The 21,674-nt window shown below is 35.8% G+C and overlaps 1 protein-coding gene across 2 annotated transcripts in view; it reads right to left on the bottom strand.

Annotated features, from left to right (window-relative positions):
- The window catches only part of LOC127438680 (potassium voltage-gated channel subfamily H member 1-like), a 95,899-nt gene extending 75,447 nt beyond the window's left edge, over positions 1-20,452 (bottom strand). For both annotated transcript variants that reach the window (XM_051694428.1, XM_051694429.1), the window contains exons 1-6: positions 20,299-20,452; positions 15,769-15,892; positions 11,723-11,829; positions 11,496-11,624; positions 11,178-11,296; positions 7,864-8,256 (exon numbers count right to left, since the gene is read on the bottom strand). In XM_051694428.1, the coding sequence (XP_051550388.1) occupies positions 7,864-8,256; positions 11,178-11,296; positions 11,496-11,624; positions 11,723-11,829; positions 15,769-15,892; positions 20,299-20,371 (945 nt within the window). In that variant the 5' untranslated portion in view covers positions 20,372-20,452. The remainder of the gene's footprint in view (positions 1-7,863; positions 8,257-11,177; positions 11,297-11,495; positions 11,625-11,722; positions 11,830-15,768; positions 15,893-20,298) is intronic.
- Positions 20,453-21,674: the final 1,222 nt, after the last annotated feature.

Below are 21,674 nucleotides of genomic sequence, written 5' to 3'. Positions count from 1 at the left end.
CTGACTTCATGTTAGGAGTTTAGTTCCAGGCTGGAGATTACACTCTGCACCGATTGACTTGATTGGCAGTCATTGGTCAATGTTGTCAAGTACATAGTACATTGTAACAGTACATAGATTCAGAACAAATGAAGCTAATTTTGATTTAAACATGACAGGCAGTCATTGGACTATGTTGACCATTACTTTGATTCAGAATTGATGAAGCTACTTTCTTATTTTTCAAATGCTACAGCAAGAGCTACCACTGGTTTGTTTGACAATGCAGAGAGTGAACATTGAGATTTTTATGGCATAGTAGAGAAAATATTGTAATAAACAATTTGATACAAAAAGCTGACTTCATAGCTTGGTATTAATTACAAATTCCAAAACATATACCAGCTTGTCCCCATATGAGGATGTTCTAAGAAATTGCATTGTTTCCATGGTTATCAGGTGCTACTAGTTACAAATCATAAAAGGAAATGGAAAAAGCATATATCATTCTCCAAGATCACTACGTCTTAAGAGCAATGGTATGCAAAACGCCATCCACAAAAAGTCAGTGGCCATTGAGATCATGTGAGATCATGCACGCAAAGTGCAGAAATATAAATGAATACCATTCATAAAAACTTGGATGCTAGTGTAGAAGGGCTGAATGCAGTACATTGAAAGACACTGGAAATATAGACCATTTGTGTATTATTTTGAGCAGTTATTGTGTCCTTCTTGAATTAAATATAAATTGCACTTACAAGTTGAAGTCAGAAGTTTACATACACCTTAGCCAAATACATTTAAACTCAGTTTCCTGACATTTAATCGTAGAAAACATTCCCTGTCTTAGGTCTGTTAGGATCACTACTTTATTTTAAGAATGTGAAATGTCAGAATAATTGTAGAGAGAATGATTTATTTCAGCTTTTATTTCTTTCATCACATTCCCAGTGGGTCAGAAGTTTGCATACACTTTGTTAGTATTTGGTAGCATTGCCTTTAAATTGTTTAACGGGTCAAACGTTTTGGGTAGCCTTCTACAAGCTTCTCACAATAAGTTGCTGGAATTTTGGTCCATTCCTCCAGACAGAACTGGTGTAACTGTGTCAGGTTTGTAGGCCTCCTTGCTCACACACGCTTTTTCAGTTCTGCCCACAAATTTTCTATCGGACAGTGGTCAGGGCTTTGTGATGGCCACTTACAATACCTTGACTTTGTTGTGCTTAAGCCATTTTGCCACAACTTTGGAGGTATGCTTGGGGTCATTGTCCATTTGAAAGACCCATTTGCAACTGAGCTTTAACTTCCTGGCTGAAGTTAAACAACATGATGCTGCCACCCTCATGCTTCATGGTTGGGATGGTGTTCTACGGCTTGCAAGCCTCACCCTTTTTCCTCCAAACATAATAATGGTCATTATGGCCAAACAGTTAAATATTTGTTTCATCAGCCCAGAGGACATTTCTCCAAAAAGTAAGATCTTTGTCCCCATCTGCATTTGCAAACTGTAGTCTGGCTTTTTTATAGCAGTTTTGGAGCAGTGGCTTCTTCCTTGCTGAGCAGCCTCAGCATGTTGATATAGGATTCATTTTACTGTGGATGTAGATACTTGTATACCTGTTTCCTCCAGCATCTTCACATGTTCCTTTGCTGTTGTTCTGGGATTGATTTTCACTTTTTGCACCAAACTGCGTTCATCTCTAGGAGACTTCCTGAGCAATATGATGGCTGCGTGGTCCCATGGTGTTTATACTTGCATATTATTGTTTGTACAGATGAACGTGGTACCTTCAGGCATTTGGGAATTGCTCACAAGGATGAAACAGACTTGTGGAGGTCCACAATTTTTTTTTCTGAGGTCTTGGCTGATTTCTTTTGATTTTCCCATGATGTCGCGCAAAGAGGTGCTAAGTTTGAAGGTAGGCCTTAAAATACATCCACAGGTACACCTTCAATTGACTACAAATAGCCAATTAGCATATCAGAAGCTAATTGGCTAATTGCCTAAAGGTTTGACATAATTTTCTGGAATTTTCCAAACTGCTTAAGACACAGTTAACTTAGTGTATTTAAACTTCTGACCCACTGGAACTGTGTTATGGTCAATTAAAAGTGAAACAATCTGTCTGTAAACAATTGTTTGAAAAATTACTTGTGTAATGCACAAAGTAGATGTCCTAAACAACTTGTCAAAACTATAGTTTGCTAATATGAAATCTGTGGAGTTGTTAAAAAATTAGTTTTAATGACTTAAACTGAAGTGTATGTAAACTTCAGACTTCAACTGTAGATTTATCACTCTCAAGAAAACTTGATAGTAGCGCATAGCCCTCTGCCTAACATGGGGTATGTAAATAGGGCTCTAAGATTTTTTTTCAAACAGTATTCAAACAATATCTCAAATTTTTTTTTTTTTTTTTTTTTACACATTAGCATATTCTTTCCCAGATTTATGATTAAAACAAACACACACACACACACACACACACACACACACACACACACAAACTTAACTCAAGATGTAACAATTTTTGACACAATTTTTCATTCTTTCCAATTGACTGCTGATATGCAGGTCTGACTCCATTCTGGTATGTGACACCCACCTTTCACAACATATAAAATCAAGTTCCACCTTGCATTTGATCTTCTTGAATATTGTATTTCACTTAGAAATATAGCATATTACTGTAGAAATTAAAATGGGTTGAGAATGCTGTTTAACATAGATGATCTGTATTACAGCTGGTAGTTTCATAAACCTAAAATCAAATCTTTTACTTTGTATTTTTTACACCTCTAGACCTACAGTATCCATAGAGTACTATGCTTTGCTACTATAAAAATCACAGAACGTGAAACAGTAAAGCCATTAAAAAAAAAATGGGGACCAAGAACTTTTACGACAGCTGTCAGTGCAATGGTATCCACTGCTCTAAAAACCAACACATAACCCCACAGTAGTTAATAACTACAGACCGGTCTCTCTCCTACCTTTCCAGGCAAAAACTCTTGAGAGGGTTGTGTTTAACCAGCTGTCTGTTTTTCTTTCACAGAATAACCTATTTGACAACTATCATTCTGGTTTCAAAAAAGGACATTCCATGGAGACTGCTCTCCTGCCAGTATCTGAAATCCTGCAACTGGCGAGAGCTAACATCAAATCATCTGTTCTCATCCTCCTTGACTTGTCTGCTGCTTTTGACAGTGAACAACCAGATCCTCCTGTCCACCCTCTCTTACCTGGGCATCAAAGGATCTGTGCCTTGAATGGTTCAAGTCCTACCTCACAGGTAGATCCTTCAAGGTCTATGCAACGATCGGACTACACAACGATCAATCTACACAATGCCACTCGGACCTATCATAAAGGCACATGGCTTCTCCTATCACAGCTACGCAGATGATACGCAGCTCCATCTCTCATTCCAGCTTGACTCAGCTTATATTTCAGCCTGCCTTACAGATATCTTGGCCTGGATGAAGAAACACCACACTTAGCTCAACCTTTCCAAGACATGTAACTTCTGGTAATCCCTGCCAACCTGTCAACTTGGTTCAACAATACTAACACCAACCAGGACAGCCAGAAGAGGGAGATAAGTTTGATGAAGTTTCTCTTCCATGAGCACTTAATTAGTCCACAAACACAAGACACATTCTATATTTATAAAAATAAAACTTTGTGTCTGTTTCTTTCTTCTGCTCTAACTTCTGTACTACTCCAGCAACGAATAGAACTTAGCAGTGCGATACTGCGGTTATTTTTGGCTTTTGTATGATGAATTGCTTATGTTCCTAATTTTGTATGTTGCTTTGGATAAAAGCATTTGCTAAATGACTGAATATACATGTAAATGTAAGCTGGTTTATTTTCACTGCAGTCTCCATGCACACAAACACACATTCTGTTGCTGTGGGCTTCTATCACTGGGCATGATCACACGTGTGAGCCACTAATGTGCATGACTTTTACAAAACATTGCTTTTAAGTGGGGATAATAAGTTCAGTAGGGTGCAAATTTTGATTTTGACTTTTATATTGAGAGAAGTCACATGTTCTCTTCTAGATGTTTACACAATCTCTAGCCACTTTCACATATAAATATGTTTATCTCAATAATACACTGTAATTGGATGCTTACACACGCAGAATATTTAAAAAAATCACTTAATCATGAATAGCACATTTTTACAATGGTATCGGTAACTGAGAACTTTTGCTCTTGCGTGATACTGAATGTATAGTGCTAGCTGTCAGCACAGCATTAAGAAAATATTGTAGAGTGTAACTTGAATGGGTTTTTTTTCCATTTAGAGGTCATTTGTAAACAGGACCCATTGCTGAAATACGGGCAAATCAGCTCTCAAATCTAGCAATGTGGCTCCACAAGAAGATGTAACATTACCGAAAAAGTTTCGTACTGACACCATGTGTGAACAAAGGCATAAGAGTAACGGTTTGAGCACGTACAAGGTCAGGACACACTGATGTAGGAATTCTGCAGTCAAAGAGTTTGAGCCAATCACCCAATTGAGCCAATCAAGTTCTGATGGAGCTGATACACTTACTTCATGCCGTTTAGTTGTATGCCTCTGACATGACAGTCAAAAATCGTGATTGTCTACGTTGTGGATAAAAAAAAATTACGTGTACCCTGAAGTTGACCCCATTCTGCCAAATTACTGACAAACGTCATCCCACATCAGACATTTTTGCATCAATTCCAACGTGTTCATCTTTCCCTTTGGTGCTACTAATAGTGCATTGTGCAAGCAACTTCAGAGACACTGATTCTGGTCCCATGGAATCCAGGAAGTAATCACAATCACATTAACAATGGTGAGCGCAATTTGAGGTTGCATTTACTCCAATGATGGTTAGGTTTAGGGTTGGGGTTTGAGTTAGGGGCTAGAGTTAATAAAATATGCATTCCTGTTCACTGTATTGCATAATTTACATCTAAAAATACAACTCACTTTTGGCACCCCTCTGTGGACATTTCACCCGGAAAATGGAGCCCACACCTGCCCATACGTTCAATTACACTTCCAGCTTCAGCCACTGGGGGCAGTACTTTGAATTTCTGTAAGCACAGTTCGATTTCAGCAACTTTCGACCTACTATTGTTGAATTTACACTGCAATTAGTCTGGAAGAAACTAGTTGACAGATTACTGGAACAGATAGAGATTATTTTACTTATTTTATTTTACTCACAAAATAACTAGCTGCCTTTAGTGGAGCTGTTTAAATGACAAATGACTTCACAAATGACTTTAAATAGCAGTTTAAATAGCATTTTGGTCATGCATGTATGTGGTTTTTAAAATTTTTTGATTGGAAGGTAATTTTCTTGTAAAGCTACATGTATCCAGTAAAGTTTAAAACTCTTATTTTAGCACAATGGTTGATTGACAGATAAGTAGGTGGCTCTTCACAGCTGACAGGGACGCATCGGAACGGATTAGAGTTTACATCTCAAATGTGATATCATCACATGTGTTGCTGACTACCTCAAATGTGGTTTGAGTGATCTGATCATAAACATTTTGGAACTTGTTTACACCTGTATTTATACCAGTTGGTATAAATTTTATACCCATAGGGACATAATGACTAATGGATTTTACACTTCTTCCAGGGTGAAAAGCCTCTTGCTGTTTCATACTGCAGCACTCACAGCAATTCAAAGGATCTATGAGAAGTCTACATGATGCAGCAATATGAATCACAGAAAATCACTTCCACTTTCATTTACTGTCTGTCTGAGGGAAATACATGACATGTTATGATAAAATCAATTTTGAAAATGGTACATTAGCGTGACAATGCCATCAAGACTGACTGTGAGGCAATAATGCAATTTCAGCAGAAAGACTGGGACTGAAATGGATGCATGCTTGCAGGTGCCACATCAATATTTCTGCAATTTTTGAAATAGCACAGTGGCCTCACATAACTTTATAATTACAGTATGAATGGTCAGCAACTAATCGACTACACTGCACAAAATAATTCTCTTACTCAGTATTCTTGTCTAAAAAAATTAAAACATCCTTAAAACTAGATACATTTACTGTATTTGAGAAGCAAAATGACCCTTACAGAAATATGGTATATGGAAATATATGCAAAACTCACATATGAAATATACTGTATGTTCTCATATGGTTTTCATTGGTATAAATAAGTCACATACTTGTACATATGTAACATATATTTTCCCAAATACTAGTGGAATTTAAATACATACATAAATGCTGAAATATAAATAATAATATAAACTATAATTTTAAATATATGTTCATAGTTAGACATATCTCAGATTTATGTATGGAGCTATTAAGTCTGGTTTTTAGAGAAATCTAACAAAATGTAATAAAATGTATGCTTTAAACAAGAATTTTTTCCCCTTTAAAATAAGTTTATTTGTTTTACCCCATTTTTTTTTTTCTCTTCTTGTTTTAAACATAAACTTCACTAGATTTTTCTGAAAACAAGGCTTAATATCTTATAAAATTTTTATCCTCAAGTAATTGCATCTTGTTTTAAGTATTTTTAGATAGTTTTACTGGAAAACAAGACAAAAATACTGAAGAAGGAAATTATTACAATTAAATTATTATTATTAAATGGTTGTAATTTATTATAATTATAGTTATTAAATTAAATGATTATAATTAAGTATAATTTATATAAATATATTAAATGTTGTAAATTATAAAACATTTAATGTTTTTAATTTATTATAATTACTATAAATGTTAGTATTAGAATTAATTACAATTAAATAACATAGTTATATTAAATTCTTTTGAATTATTATGATTAAATTAAATGATTTAATTACATTATTATAATTAAATTGTTTATTATAATTATTATAAATTATATAACTGTATTATATTAAATTGTTGTAAATTAGAATTGAATTAATTATTAAATAAATTATTATAATGATTATTAATTAAATTATTATAATTCATTATAATTACGTTATATAATTATATTAAATGGTTGTAGATTATTATAATCAAATTAAATTATTATACTAAATTATCATACTGTGTAAGAAAAATAATAGGCATTGTCAGGATCCTGTCACTTGTCAGTCATGTTTATAGTGGTGACAGAATCCTGACACTCATGTTCTGAGTTTGTGTTTTCATGTTCGGAGCGTGGTGTCTGGGTCCTGACTCAGCCTAGTTCGGTTTATGTTCTGGGTCAGGATTCGGACACTCATGCTCCATGTCTCGATTTTTGTGAGCGCACAGCTTCAGTTGCGGTCCTCTTGCCATGGGCTTTTCTGTCAGTCTTGTGTGATGTGTGAGTGCACATGGCTGTGTTTGGTTCCCCATCACCATGTACACTTGTGTCTGTTTTAGTCTCGTGTGTAAGCACATGGTTTTGTGTTTGTCTGCCATGTGCTTCCCTGACCCCGCCTCCTCGTCACCCTCATCACTTTTCTCGTTTAGTCCTTGTTATGTTAATTGCCTTCACTTGTTATTTTTTTTATTTTTATTTTTTGCTTTTGCTTTTCAGTTTTATCCCTTGTGAGAGTTTGTTTTTCTCAGTTTGTATTGTTTTATTTAATACAATCTTTAATTTTACTTATTCCTGCTTACACACCATGACAGGCATGGTATAATAAAGTTGTTATTGTCGTTGTACTAAAGACAAGAATCTTGAAAGTATTTACTTTTTAAGTTCACTCCATCTGAAATTTTCCACAGAACGCTTGGACCCTGGGAGGGGTCCCCAGACCTGGACTAGTCGACTTCAGAAAACCCACTGGCTGAAAATATGTAGAATGAAAATATGTAGTTTTGCACATTAACAATGTGTTCTTTAGATTAATATTTTAGGTAGAAAACCCACCTCATCAACGTTCTCAAATGCATTAATGACATCGTAAGGAAGACAGGAGAGAAGGTCAATGACAAACCAGGTCTTCACATAGTTCATCCGGATGAGTTTTGGGTCTGAGATGACCTCTCCAGCCGGTCCCACAAAGGTGGTGTGGAAATTAAGCACAATGTCCACAAGGAAGATCACGTCCACGATGCTGTCTACCACCAGCCAGGTGACATTGTTTTGTTTGGTCTTGAAGGACACGTTGTAGGGGACCATGATGGCAGTGTAGAAGGTGAGGATGAGAATGACCCAGTCCCAGGTGGTTTTAAAGGTACAGTAGTGCAAGATGATGTGAGGGGGGGTTTTGGGGGCTTCTTGTTTGTACTGTGGTAGGATGTCAGACCCTAACTGCAATACCTGATGGGGATCAAGAAGAGGACACATGATGACTATCTGAAGAGAAGTGATTAGAAGAGAAGTATAAGAGAAGTATATTAGCAGTTGCACGACAACTTGACTAGTCAACTACGCTGGAACTGGAAAACACTTTCTCAATCTGGCTGCTTTGAATTTCCTCGAGTAAGCACACACAAGTTTACTTTTTAATCTGTCTGGCTGGAAACAAAGTAGTGTTTACAAGGTACCAGGTTGACAAAGTTTGTCATGTTAGTGACATCAAATCTTTGAAAGATATTAAGAGTTTTATTAAAGGCACTTAGAAGCAAGATGACAGCTGGTCAAAATCACAAAAAAGATGCAGTGTTTTCAGTCCTCGAATAAGGCAAATAAAACAAGTTCATATTCATTTTTAAACAACACAGTACTAATGTTTTAACTTAGGAAGAGTTCAGAAATAAATATTTGGTGGAATAACCCTGATTTTCAATCACTGCTTTCATGCGTCTTGGCATGCTCTCTACCAATCTTTCACATTGCTGATGGGGGACTTTATGCCACTCCTGGCGCAAAAAGTCAAGCAGCTCAGCTTTGTTTGATGGCTTGTGGCCATCCATCTTCCTCTTGATCAAATTCCAGAGGTTTTCAATGGGATTCAGGTCTGGAGATTGGGCTGGCCATGACAGAGTCTTGATCCGGTGGTCCTCCATCCACACCTTGATTGACCAGATTGTGTGGCATGGAGTATTGTCATGCTGAAAAAACAAAAACCAGAAAAAAAGACAAATCTGCTGGATTCCAGCCTTACTGAAGCACCCCCAGATCATCACCGGTCCTCCACCAAATTTCACAGTGGGTGTGAGACACTGTGGCTTGAAGGCCTCTCCAGGTCTCCGTCTAACCATTAGATGACCAGGTGAAGGATCTGGGGGTGCTTCAGCAAGGCTGGAATTGGGCAGATTCATCTTTGTGAAGGACGCATGAATCAAGCCACATACAAGATTATCCTGGAAGAAAACTTGCTTCCTTCTGCTCTGACAATGTTCCCCAACTCTGAGGATTGTTTCTTCCAGCAGGACATTGCTCCATGCCACACAGCCAGGTCAATCAAGGTGTGGATGGAGGACCTCCGGCTCAAGACCCTGTCATGACCAACCCAATCTCCAGACCTAAACCCCATTGAAAACCTCTGGAATGTGATCAAGAGGAAGATGGATGGCCACAAGCCATCAAACAAAGCCGAGCTGCTTGACTTTTCACACCAGGAGTGGCATAAAGTCACCCAACAGCAACGTGAAAGACTGGTAGAGAACATGCCAAGATGCATGAAAGCTGTGATTGAAATTCAGGGTTATTCCACCAAATATTGACTTCTGAACTCTTCCTAAGTTAAAACATTAGTATTGTGTTGTCTGAAAATGAACATGAACTTGTTTTCTTTGCATTAATCAAGGTTATTTTGACAAGTTGTTATTTTCTGCAAATAAATGCTCTAAATGACAATATTTTTATTTGTCATATCACTGCTTTTTGGTGTCTTGCACCATTAAAAAAACACATTTTAAGACATTGCAAGAGAAGTAATAGTTTTTTTTTTTTTTTACTTTGAAAAACAAATCTGAGATCAGTGTTAGTGTCGCGTCGAAAATGATCATTGGCTAAGGCTTTTTTATTTTATTTTGTTTGAAATGGCTTTAATTAAAACATACTGATGATGAAAATATGATGAGACAAAAATAATACTGAAAGATATTAACAAAGCAATAACACTTCTAACAATTTATTTATTTAATATGCTTAATACATTTTTAAATAATTGTAAGTAGTTAATATATGTCAAAATATTGATATATTTCATTAAAGTTTGGTCTGTCACAGTTTGATACATGTTCTTTGTCATTTTGCACATTATTTTAAACTAAAATACAGTATGTTATTATTGTCGACTAAAATTATAGGCCATTTTAGTCAGAGAAAAATGTATTAAAATTAATGAGACATAATGATATATTGACTTACTTTCAAAAGACAAAAATTATAGCTAAAATAAAAATAAATAAATAAAAAAAAACTGTGTGAAAATTAACACTGCTCGAGACCCATGTATTATGTTGTGCTCTGTCCAGCTGTCTTAGAACGCATGAAAGCATCCTGTGTAAAAGTCTCCTTTTGTACCGCCTGCCCTTGGTACGTGTGGTTTGGTGTGATCAGGTGTTGAGGCTGCATTGCTGACTGCCCTCTGCTGCTAAAAAATGTGGTCTTTCAAGCTTGATTTGCTTGGATAGGAAAAATCGTTATTGTAGAATTTACATATGGTTCAAGGGGCATGAATTATTATTATTTATTTTTATTTTTTTACACGTTATCTTTGTATAATTAATCACTCTAAATTAACACATTAAATTGACAGCCCTAATTACAACACCATGCACATAATCCCAAACACAAACTTATGACCCATTCTCGATCAGTTGAGTTAAAGGGAAAAAACTTTTAATTTATTACCACACAACCAGGAACATGATACACTACAAGCACAGGATGCAATATCATCTTTTCAAACCATTAGAATGTTATCCACTGTTTTCTTAGTAGTAGGATGTGCTCTGAGATGTTGTTGGTAGAGTTTTTGGAGCTGTCTGAAATGTACAAAAGTATGAGGAAATCCTACAGTAGGATTTCAGAGAGCTTAATATTTTATGAGCCTCAGGTGAAGTGATGCAGTGACGGAGGGGATATTCACATGGAGTGCATCATGTGAACAGCAGCTGCACATGTTGGAGATTTATCTGAAGACAGCAGACAGGCTTTGGGGATTGCAGCACACACTCTTGGCCAGGAGTGCTCAGTAATATATAGATGGAGTGTTCCTTTGATGAAAATCCTTAAACACACATGTAGACACACACACACAAACAGCAGCAATCACAAACATATTTTACCTCAGCCAGACGTGAGTGCTTGTGAACGTTCTCGCCCTTGTGGACAGTCGGAGCCAACTGTTGTAAAACACCCCGGCTGCTTGTCAATGCTCGTGTCAGGCGAGCAAACTTACCCCAGCCTTAATGAACATAACAATGAGAAACGTACAATAAAAGAAGTGTTTACAAATCAAAATTATAAAACTGCACTGCAAGAATACTTTTTTCCCCCTTTATTTTGTCATTACTGTTCTGCAAAAATTTTAGGATAAGCTATGGTACCCATTGATTTAAATGTAATTAAATGTCTGCTGTAAAGGGAATTGTATCATATCAAACCTTTTGAAGAGTCATCTTCAATAGGCTGCTTGAATGCAGTGATATCACTAAAAGTGCAGAGAAACAGCACAACTTTGTCCTGTTCATTTCGGATGGGGGCGATTTTAACAAAGAACCATACTGGCATTCCTGTATGAAGCAATAACTGCATTAATTACTTGCTTAAATATGTTAAGTGTAAACTCTGGTATCAGGCTTGTAGTTGTCATTTCACAAAGCCAACTCACGGTTCTTTTTGTACATGAGTATTTCAAAGGAGCTCATCTCGTAGTTCTCAAAGGTCTGGCGGACTTTCTCGCTGGTTTCCTTGTCAGTGAGTTCACCGTACATGAAACTGAGAGCGATAAGGCACATACAGTAATGCATACATAACCAACACTTAGCCATAAACTCAAGCTGTGTGCCATTTTTCTCTTAAATTGTTTTTCCATGTGACAAATACTAGCAACTCAATTTGGAATGATAAGACATGCAAATATAACTTTAAATTATATAATGCAGGACCAGGCATATTTTTTCAAAGCTTGAAAGCTTTAAGAGGCTTTTCTGGTACAGATTATGTCATAAAATGTGCATTCATGCATTGATACTTGGGGTCTGTTCCAAAACCTTGTGAGCTGCTTTCTGAGGCGGTATCCTAACAAAGATTTACATTTAAATTTAGTCATTTAGCAGACAATTCTATCCAAAGCGACTTACAAATGAGGAACATAGCAAGCAATTTGTCTTCCAAAAGTCAACAATATCTGTAGTATCACACTGCCAAGTTCTCTAAGTAGCTGGAGTAGTATAGAAGCTAGCGTAGAAGAAAGAGACAGACAAGAATATTATTTTATTTTTTAACTGTTAAATAGTAAGTGCAGGTAGTGTGATTTGGTTAAGTGCTCGCAGAACAGATGTGTTTTCAGCTGGTTCTTGAAAGCTGAGATGGTTTCAGCAGATCGTGTGGAGATTGGAAGCTCATTCTACCACAGAGGAACAGAGAGAGTGAATGATTGTGAAATGGACACTGTGCCTCTTTGCGACAGGAACACCAGGTGCCCTTCATTTATTAACTGTAGAGAGCAAGCTGGGACATAGACCTGGGGAAGTTTATTGAAGAAAGAGGGCAGTTCTATTGACTGTCCTGAAGGCCAGAGTCAAAGGCTTAAGTTTGATGCGGCAGCTACTGGTAGCCAGTGGAATAAAATCAAGAGTAGGGTGACATGAGCCCTCTTTGGCTGATACCATACACGCTGCAGCATTCTGGACCATCTGCAGTGGTTTAATCATGCTAGCTGGGATGCCGGCCAAAAAAGCATAACAGTAGTCCAGTCTTGAAATTACCAGAGCTTGGACCAGGAGCCGTGCAGCATATTCAGACAGGACAGGTTTGATTTTCCTGATGTTGTAAAGCGCAAACCTGCAAGACTGTGCAGTTGATGAGATGTGGGTAGTGAAGTTGAGCAGGTCATCTACCACCACTCTCAGGTTCTGGGCTGTCCTGGTTGGCGTAAGTGTAGTTGAATCAAGATTAATTGTGAGGTTGAGGTCAACAGACAGGTTGGCTGGGATCACAAGGAGTTCTGTCTTGGCCAAGTTGAGCTGAAGGTGACGCTCTTTCATCCAGGCCGAGAGGCAGGCAGAGATATGAGCTGAGATGGTGGGGTTGTCAGGTTGTAACGACAGGCAAAGCTGTGTATTATCTGTGTAGCAGTGGTAGGAAAAGCCATGTGCCTTCATGAACAGTCCGAGTGATATAGTGTAGACTGAAAAGAAGAGGGGTCCAAGCACTAATCCCTGAGGAACACCAGTGGTTGGCTGGTGTGAATTGGACACCTCTCCTCTCCAGGTGAGGGGGTTTCTAGTGTTAATGAAAAGCGCAACCGTAACAAAATTAATGTGTTTTCAATAAGGCTGTCAATTTAACGCGTTAATTCAGTGCGAACAAATTAACGCAAGTAATCATGTCCCCGAACCTTAATATGGAATATACCTACGATCAAAGCAATTCAAGCTTAAAGTACCACCTGTTTTCAGCAAGGGGCAGTAAGCGGAATTACATCTGTTTAGGCAACAATATAATTATTTATAATTATATGTTGGATTATTATTATTATATGAGGGTCTTTTTCAGCAGACATTTATATTTGCTACTAATAGCAATTCATTTAATTAATCTCTATATCATATAATAAATTTGGTTAAAACTTTAAATTGATTGACAGCTCTAGTTTTCAAATGAAAAGGTATTAGTGCGGATGTTGCCTAATTGTTGACTCTCTTCATAAGCAGCACTTAGCACACTTAGCACAATTAGCCCACAGTATAGGAGGCTCTACTCTCAATTGATTTCAATAGTGTGATGTTATCATGTTGCTTAAATAATGATCAGCCTGTCAGGCACAAAGCGGGGGACCTTTCTGGAATATGTACAATGCCTTAGCTATAAAAATACATAGCACACACAAAAATCAGGTAAAATAGTCAAGTTTTTATTAGATTGCAGCCTGAAATGTGGTGCCAAATACAGTGTGAATCAATCCGGTGCTAAAATGCTGTGGCGAGTTTAGTTTCAGTGTTTTAAGGAAAAAATGTGGAACAATGACATCAAACACATTAACTGGCATGTTAAAGCTGAAGTATGCAATTTCTGCACCGCTAGCCCCACAAAACAGAATTGCAAAAATAAACGTTGTTTTCAAAACAGCTTTCTGAATACGCCCCCATCTGCCATTAGTCAAACATATAGATAGTCCCGCCCTAAGCGGGTCTAAGTGTGTCCCTCAAAACAAACAGAGCAATTTTCAAAGTGCCACAGAAACACAGTACTTACAGTTTTCGAGAAAATTAACCTATGAATGGCTTACTAATAGTTGTCTCTGCACATTAAGCTGGGATAGAAGAAAGTATTTTAACACAGAAAAACTTCAGCTTTAAAGACAATATATATTTCCACAGATTGACAAGCAATTATTAAAACAGTCAGTTTGCTATAGAACGCAACAGTGCCTTCCTACTTTTTCAGACATCTTGGTTCCAGAAGTATTTATCCCATTTATTTATTTTGTAGGGGTTTCATTAAATTCTTTATAAAAAATGTTATAAGCCATGAACCAAACCAATCAACTCAGAGGCGAATCGCATCATTATAACCTTTGATATGAAGCAAAAATTATTAAAAGAATTGGACATAAAATCAAAGGTACAAGACTGTATTTAAAGTCCCTTTAGTGAGGGAATGAACTACAATACTATGAAGCATAGCGAATAACGGAATCAAATTAAAAAATATATATAACATATATAAACATATAAAACTATTGATTTAAAGTTTTTGATTATAATAAGTATAGAAACAATATATGTGTAACATTTGAACAGGCTCCCGTCCACCAGAGGGAGCCCTCACCTGAATATTGAACTCTGTCACTTCCTGTTCCTGCCACATCAGTTCCTGTTTGGTCATTCACCATGTATATAAGCCATGTGCTCACAGAATCACATTGCGAAGTATTGCCAGTTCCACCGCCTTACCAAGCGTTTTTCTCCATGCCTATGTGTAGACCTCCTGTTATGATTTTTGCTTACGTTTTCTGGACTTACGTTTTTGGATTTGTTTGCCCGTGGACTGATTTATATGTATTTCGACTAAAGCCTGTGATCTGACTACGATTGATGTTTATGACTTGGAGTATTTGAATAAAGACCGCAAATGAAATCCTCTCAGCCTACCTCATCCTTACAGTATGTTTTAGATAACTGCTAAATATTCAGATATATACAAATATATAAGTAGTTTGAGAGTGTAGGGAGATCGACTCGATTGCGTCATTCGCAGTGCAGCATTCGCCACAGAGCTTTTTTGACACACTTTGTTTGCTGCGATTTTCTGATTGATGGAGCATTTTCCTACAGGATCATGGGTAGTGTAGGTCTTCACCAAGAACTCTGCTATTAAACACAATTAAAAAAAATTAATAAAGTTGAAATACCACAAAATGATGGCTCATACAGAAGCAAATACCATCAATTAACAACCAGCGCTATAAAAAATAAAGGTTCTTTATCAGCATGTATGATTCCATGATACATGTACAGTAATGCAGCCTTAGTGTTGGATCAAAATTAGTTATTTTAGGATGCAGCATAATTACAGTAAGTTTCCTACCTTTAGAAACAACCTTTGTGTCAGGAGCGTGCCTTTGATGCCATAAAATACCGCCTGTATAGGCAGCTAATTAGGTTTTGGAACAGAGCTATGATATTTGTAAGCAGGAAAATATGGAAAAACCTGAAGGTGCTGCTCTTCTGCATAACTTCAGCGCGATGGTAACCAGAGAGCTTGCAGAATCCATCATTGCTGTAGACAATTGGCCAATCCACAATTTGAGCATTCCCCAAAACAAAATTGGTGTCTGCCAGGAAGGAATGAAAAGTCAGTTAAAGATGATAAAGTCTATCAGATTTCTCATTGTGTGATAAAATTATGTTGTGTCAGTGATGAGATAGGGGTCTCACATCCCTACTGAGAAAATAAATTATAAAATAGTTTGCTGGTCTCCCAGGTAGTTAAGACCAGCTAACCAGTTTAGGCTGGTTTTAGTGTATTCAGCAGGGATGCTACAAAAATTATTTGTCCCTGAATAAAAAAACAAAAACAAAAAAAAGGCCTAAGGTGGTTTGCTGGTCTGTTTAGCTGATCTTCCAAACTGGTGTCCCAGCCTAAATAGCTGAAAAGTGCCCAAAACACTTCTAAGGAGCTGTTCACACAGGATGTGTTCTTTTGCACTCAAAAACACCAAGCACATAGGAATGGGAGACAAACACATGCGTCTCAAAACACATTTTAAATTTGAACTTCTTGGTAACACTTTCTATGAAACCTTTATTTATAATGCGTTATAAGGGTGTTCTTAAAGCATTATAATGCATGCATAATGCCTTATAATAAACCTTATAATATGTTCTAATGTCTCATAAATAATTGTAAGAACAGTTATGATATGATATATTACTTAACTATTAACTTTTAAGATTACAATGCATTTTAACACACAATGAAACCTGTATTTATAATGCATTATAAGGGTATTCATAACACATTATAATGTATGTATAATGCCTTATAATAAACGTTATTGTGACTTCGTACATTCTCAGAATGCCAATCCATAATTTACAGTGCCAGTACCTAGCCTTCAGTAAAGCTGTTACTTTGTTCATTTTTGAGTGTTTCCTCTGAGGCCAGTGTTCATTTTAATGTAAGCAAGTTTAAGCTGATTACTCTTGTACATCTGAAATAATGTTATGCGGTTTTGTTGATTTTATTAAATATTTTATATTCTAAGTATTACAATAAAAAGGTTCAAAGCAAATGTGTCTTATGGCCACTTCATAATTTCTTATGGCTGTTTAAAGAGGACCTACTGTAGCTTTTATTTCTTTATTTAAAGCAAAGACCACTTAAAAATGATTATAACCACATTATAAAGCCTTATAGATGTGTACAAGAAGACATTGCATTTGTAATCTGACTTAAAGCAGTAAAAGACCACTCATAAGTTGTAGGAAAATATTGTACACGTTTTTTTTATCTTAAATAACAATGTCAAAATATGAAACGTACAATATATTATAACTATGAGGCCTATAATACTTTATAACTTAAAATAAATGTGAATAAAACGTGATGTTGATTGTGTGTTATAATGCAGTAAACTCTTAAAAGTTAGAACCATTAATAGGTAAGTATTATATCATATTATAACTGTTGTTACAATTATTTATGAGACAATACAATATATAAGGTTTATTATAGTAAGGCATTATGAATACGTTATAATGCATTATAAATACAGGCTTCATAGAAAGTGTTACCAACTTCTTTTAACTTGACCTGGTGTTTTAAAAAATGTGTCACTCAAGGCATGATATACTTTAAAAACAAAGGCACATTGCAACGGTCAAAGACGTCTGGCTAGTGCATGTTTATGTAGAGCAATAATTAAAAAATAGCGCAGTGGAACACAAAAACACTTCCAATGTGAACGGTCCTAAAACAATTAAAATAGACCAGCTTGACCAGCTTGGCCGCTGAGAGTCCAGCTAACCACCTTAGACTGGTGTAAGGTTTTTTTTTGTTTTGTTTTTTTCAGCTGGAGTATTATTGTGATATACTCTATATTATTTTAAAATGTGATTATGTAAAAAACAGCTCCCACTTTACACTTACTCTAAAAAAGATTGTAATTCCATGGATTAATTCTGGAAACATATATGAAATGTTTTTTTTTGTTGTTTTTTGTTTTTTTCATATATATTTTACTAGATATGGGCTCGGTCACTTATTTTATCACATATAAAACCACTGTATCAGGCAAATTATTTATTTGTCTTTGCCAAATTGCTGAACTTTATTCCCATTTATTTTAGGCTTTACACACTCTGCTTAACACGGGGTCAGTGTCTTTTTCAATACTGAATTAAAGGTGTTGTAAGCTATTTTACACTTATCCAACTTCTGTAAGACTTAGTCACAGAATTAGACCACGCCCTCTCACCAAAAAAGAAAGAAAAAAAAAACTCCCTTCACATACAGTATATCAACAACCCCCATGTAAGGAAATAGTAAAGTGAAAGGATCTCTTTTCACACATAACTTAATTTAAACAGTATGCACAAAGCATGGTGGTGCCAAATACAATGTGAAACAATGCAGTGCGTCCAGACATCTAATGATAAACTGCCTCATTACATATTTATCTTCTTTGTTTAGTTTTAATGTCTGAGTGAAAAAAATGCTTAGCAATGACAGTGAATGCATTAACTGGTGTGATTATGAGCCAGTAATATTTTAATTACAGTGATATTTTGATATTTGCAATCAACCTATTTTAATATTTGCAATATAATATCTCTAATCCTGACTACCCAGAGTTAAATCCTCACCCAGGGTAAAGTACGGACGGTGTGAAACACTAGGTTAAAATGACCCTGGGTTAACAATTTCAGGTGTGAAAAGCCCATTTAAATGTGATTTAAAATAAATGTGGGATTTGTCTTAAATCTTGTAGGGGAGACCGGGGCTATTTGTCACACTTCTTACTCCAGTAAATATTTAATTCGAAATAAGTGTAGGTTTATTTTTGAAAGTCAGTTGTGTATAGGAACATACAGTACCTTAAAGTCAGATACAAAAACAGTAATTAAACATTTCCACCTTTATTGCCCAGGAACAAAGATAAAGTTCATAGAACACATGTTGACCTTTTGTGGGGAAAGTTGTCACACTATATGAGGTAAGTTGTCAAAATGGAACCTGCCATTAAAGAGTTTATTGTAGGCTTTTCAGCTATATATATATATTCTTTTTTTTTTTTTTTTTTTTTTTTACAAATTTACATATCAAACCATTGTTTTGGCCAATACATATTGTGGTCAATAAATTGTATACATTTATAACATTGAAAACACATGTGCCAACTTGCCCTGACCTGACATTTATGAAAAATATGCTAATAATCTACCTCTATTATATGTTGTTGACCCTTTCTGAATGTATCCTGTGGTTATATTGTAGTCACTTGTTTATAACAGCTATTACAAAAAAATCAGGATATTGGAATTTTTGTTTGGAAGACAGAATTCACAAACATTATTCTGATTTAAGAGGGTTTTGAACTAGATATTTTAAATCAACATCATGCCAAACCACTGCTAGAAAAAAAACACACTATTTCTCAATAAAGAAATAAAGCCCATGTGACATTTAGACCCAGTCTTCCCTATATGGATTTCACAAGCAAGTGCTTAAAGAACAGTAGGTAACTGTAGGTTATCCTTTCTTAACATTATCTATATGTTATAAACAGTATAACATCATGTATACAAATTTAGAATGTTGGAGCTTTCCACAAAATTACCTTAATTGAAAAACTACAACAACAACAACAAAAATCGCAAAACACATTAACACTTTAATGCATACCTTGGGTCTTTAGTGACCTGGGACCTTATTCCACCCACTAAAATATATCTATTTTTTTGGAGTAAAAAAATAGTGTACAAAAATGTAAAAAAATAAAGGCAAAATTGCAAACAATATATTTTTTATAACTGCTTGGTCATCAAAGTCTATAGGGTCATCAAAGACAAGAGATATGTAATAGTGTTGCTTTTCTGCACTTCCATAAATAATATTTCTGTGATTATTTCATATCTATATAAGTTTCACAGAATATATATTTATTTGTTTATTACAAGACAAATAAGCACTATATTCATTCAAACAGACCCAAGGTATGTAATAATGTTTGGCAAAACACCCATGCATTTAACAGGATCTTGTAGAGAATGAATTAAAGGAGAAGAGAAAGCACTCTACTGATCTAGCTCTACATACTACAGATGTCAAGGCAAACAGTGATGAACAACAGCATGACACAAGGATGGATGGGATTGAATCACTTCAAAATATCAGCTTTATACCTGTCTGTCTATAAGAAAATGTCCAAACTGAAAAGTTGAAAGGAAAAGGTAGGTTAAAGCAAGAACATGCATCTTTTTAATAAACTTTGTGGACGGTTTTGGACTTTTCCTTTTTCCTCTGTCTTATTCACTCCTGAATTAATAAATCATAAATGCAATGCATTTATTGCATACACATTGATAGGCTACATATTTCACAAACACAGCAGCCTAACAACACCATTATAATACACTCCAGAGGCACGGCATGTGGTAATGCACTTGGAGTGAGTTTTTTGTAATGTTGCAGAATAAATTATTTCACCAGTAAGCGATTGTAAGGTTTTTCTCTCACCGTTGGAGCGGCGGACGATATTCTCCAGGAAAGTGTTCTGAGGGGCCACCAGTCCTCTTCGTCCCCCGGCCATCCCTGCTCCTCATATGGTGTGAGATCAGTGTGTGGATGAGCCTGCCTCCTGTCTGACAGCAGCCTACATGATTATGGCCAGGATTCAGGATATAAGCACAGATGCCTAAGCTCCCCCTGCTGATGAAGAGCAAAGCACTTCTGTGTAAAGAAATCAAATGTGTGCGCTGCATGACACCAATCCAGTGATCATTAATGACATCTGCTGGCCGGATAAAGAACTGCATCATGAACATGTTACAGTAAATGGATGTTCCGGGTTCAGTACAAGTTAAGTTCAATCAACAGCATTACAGTGCCTTCTTGTAACAACATACGGTATTTATTTATTTATTATAAATGAGGAACAAGATGAAATTGTTTTTGAGTTAACATATGTTATGCAAACAAATGCTGTCAATTGAGCTTAACTAATTTTCAAATCTATATGAATTTTGCTGCATTCACTGGGCAGTATTAATGGAAATGTTATCCCAAATGTCTTATTTGTGAGTGTAAGTGCATTGAAGGAAAATGTAATTTAAATGAAAATTAAATATGTATGTCCATTTCAGGCAGGCTAATAACTTTTTATTTCAAGAATAATAGCACATTCATTTTAATGTTTAAATTAGATTATAAAACTAGTGTGATAAATGGCAATTGCTAATGACATTATTGAATTTTCATTTAGCATTTGCACCAAATGTTGCACATATGGGTGATGTAAATTAAATAAGTATTACATTGCAATTTTAAATATCTCATTTCAAATTGAATACAATCAACTTAATGCCTACATTTTTGACTGTCTGTATAACCTGATGTGACTAAAAGCCCCTCTTTTGCAATCTAAGAATGTGTCTAGTATGTAAGCTTACACATAAAATATATTTATTTACATGATACAGCTTTAAAAAAAAACAAAGAAAAAAAAATCAAAGCGTTAAAAAAAATTCAAAGCTTAAGCTAAACATGATACATGAGCAAATAAAAGAGCTATAAACAAAAAAGTGCTACAATTATCCCTGCTCTCCCCTATTCAATATGTCAGTAGCATTTATAGCTCAAGCATATTTCACCCCACCACATGTGGAGGTGTATAAGTGGACCACCCCTGCGATTATGATACTGATAAAAATTCTGGCACTGCACTGATGAAAATGTCCCATGTTGAGATTGCATCAAGGTTATCAGTTGGGGACCAAAAATATTGACTTCTGCTTTATCTTCAACCCCATTTCTAGCAGTTCTTTTCTTTGTTGAAATTGTTTTTTTTTTTTTTTTTTTTTGACACTTTACATACAAATTTACTTCATGTTAAA

The sequence above is a fragment of the Myxocyprinus asiaticus genome, chromosome 50 (assembly GCF_019703515.2).
Source record: "Myxocyprinus asiaticus isolate MX2 ecotype Aquarium Trade chromosome 50, UBuf_Myxa_2, whole genome shotgun sequence".
In the NCBI taxonomy this organism is placed as follows: domain Eukaryota; kingdom Metazoa; phylum Chordata; class Actinopteri; order Cypriniformes; family Catostomidae; genus Myxocyprinus; species Myxocyprinus asiaticus.
This window is presented reverse-complemented; position numbering and strand designations above follow the sequence as displayed.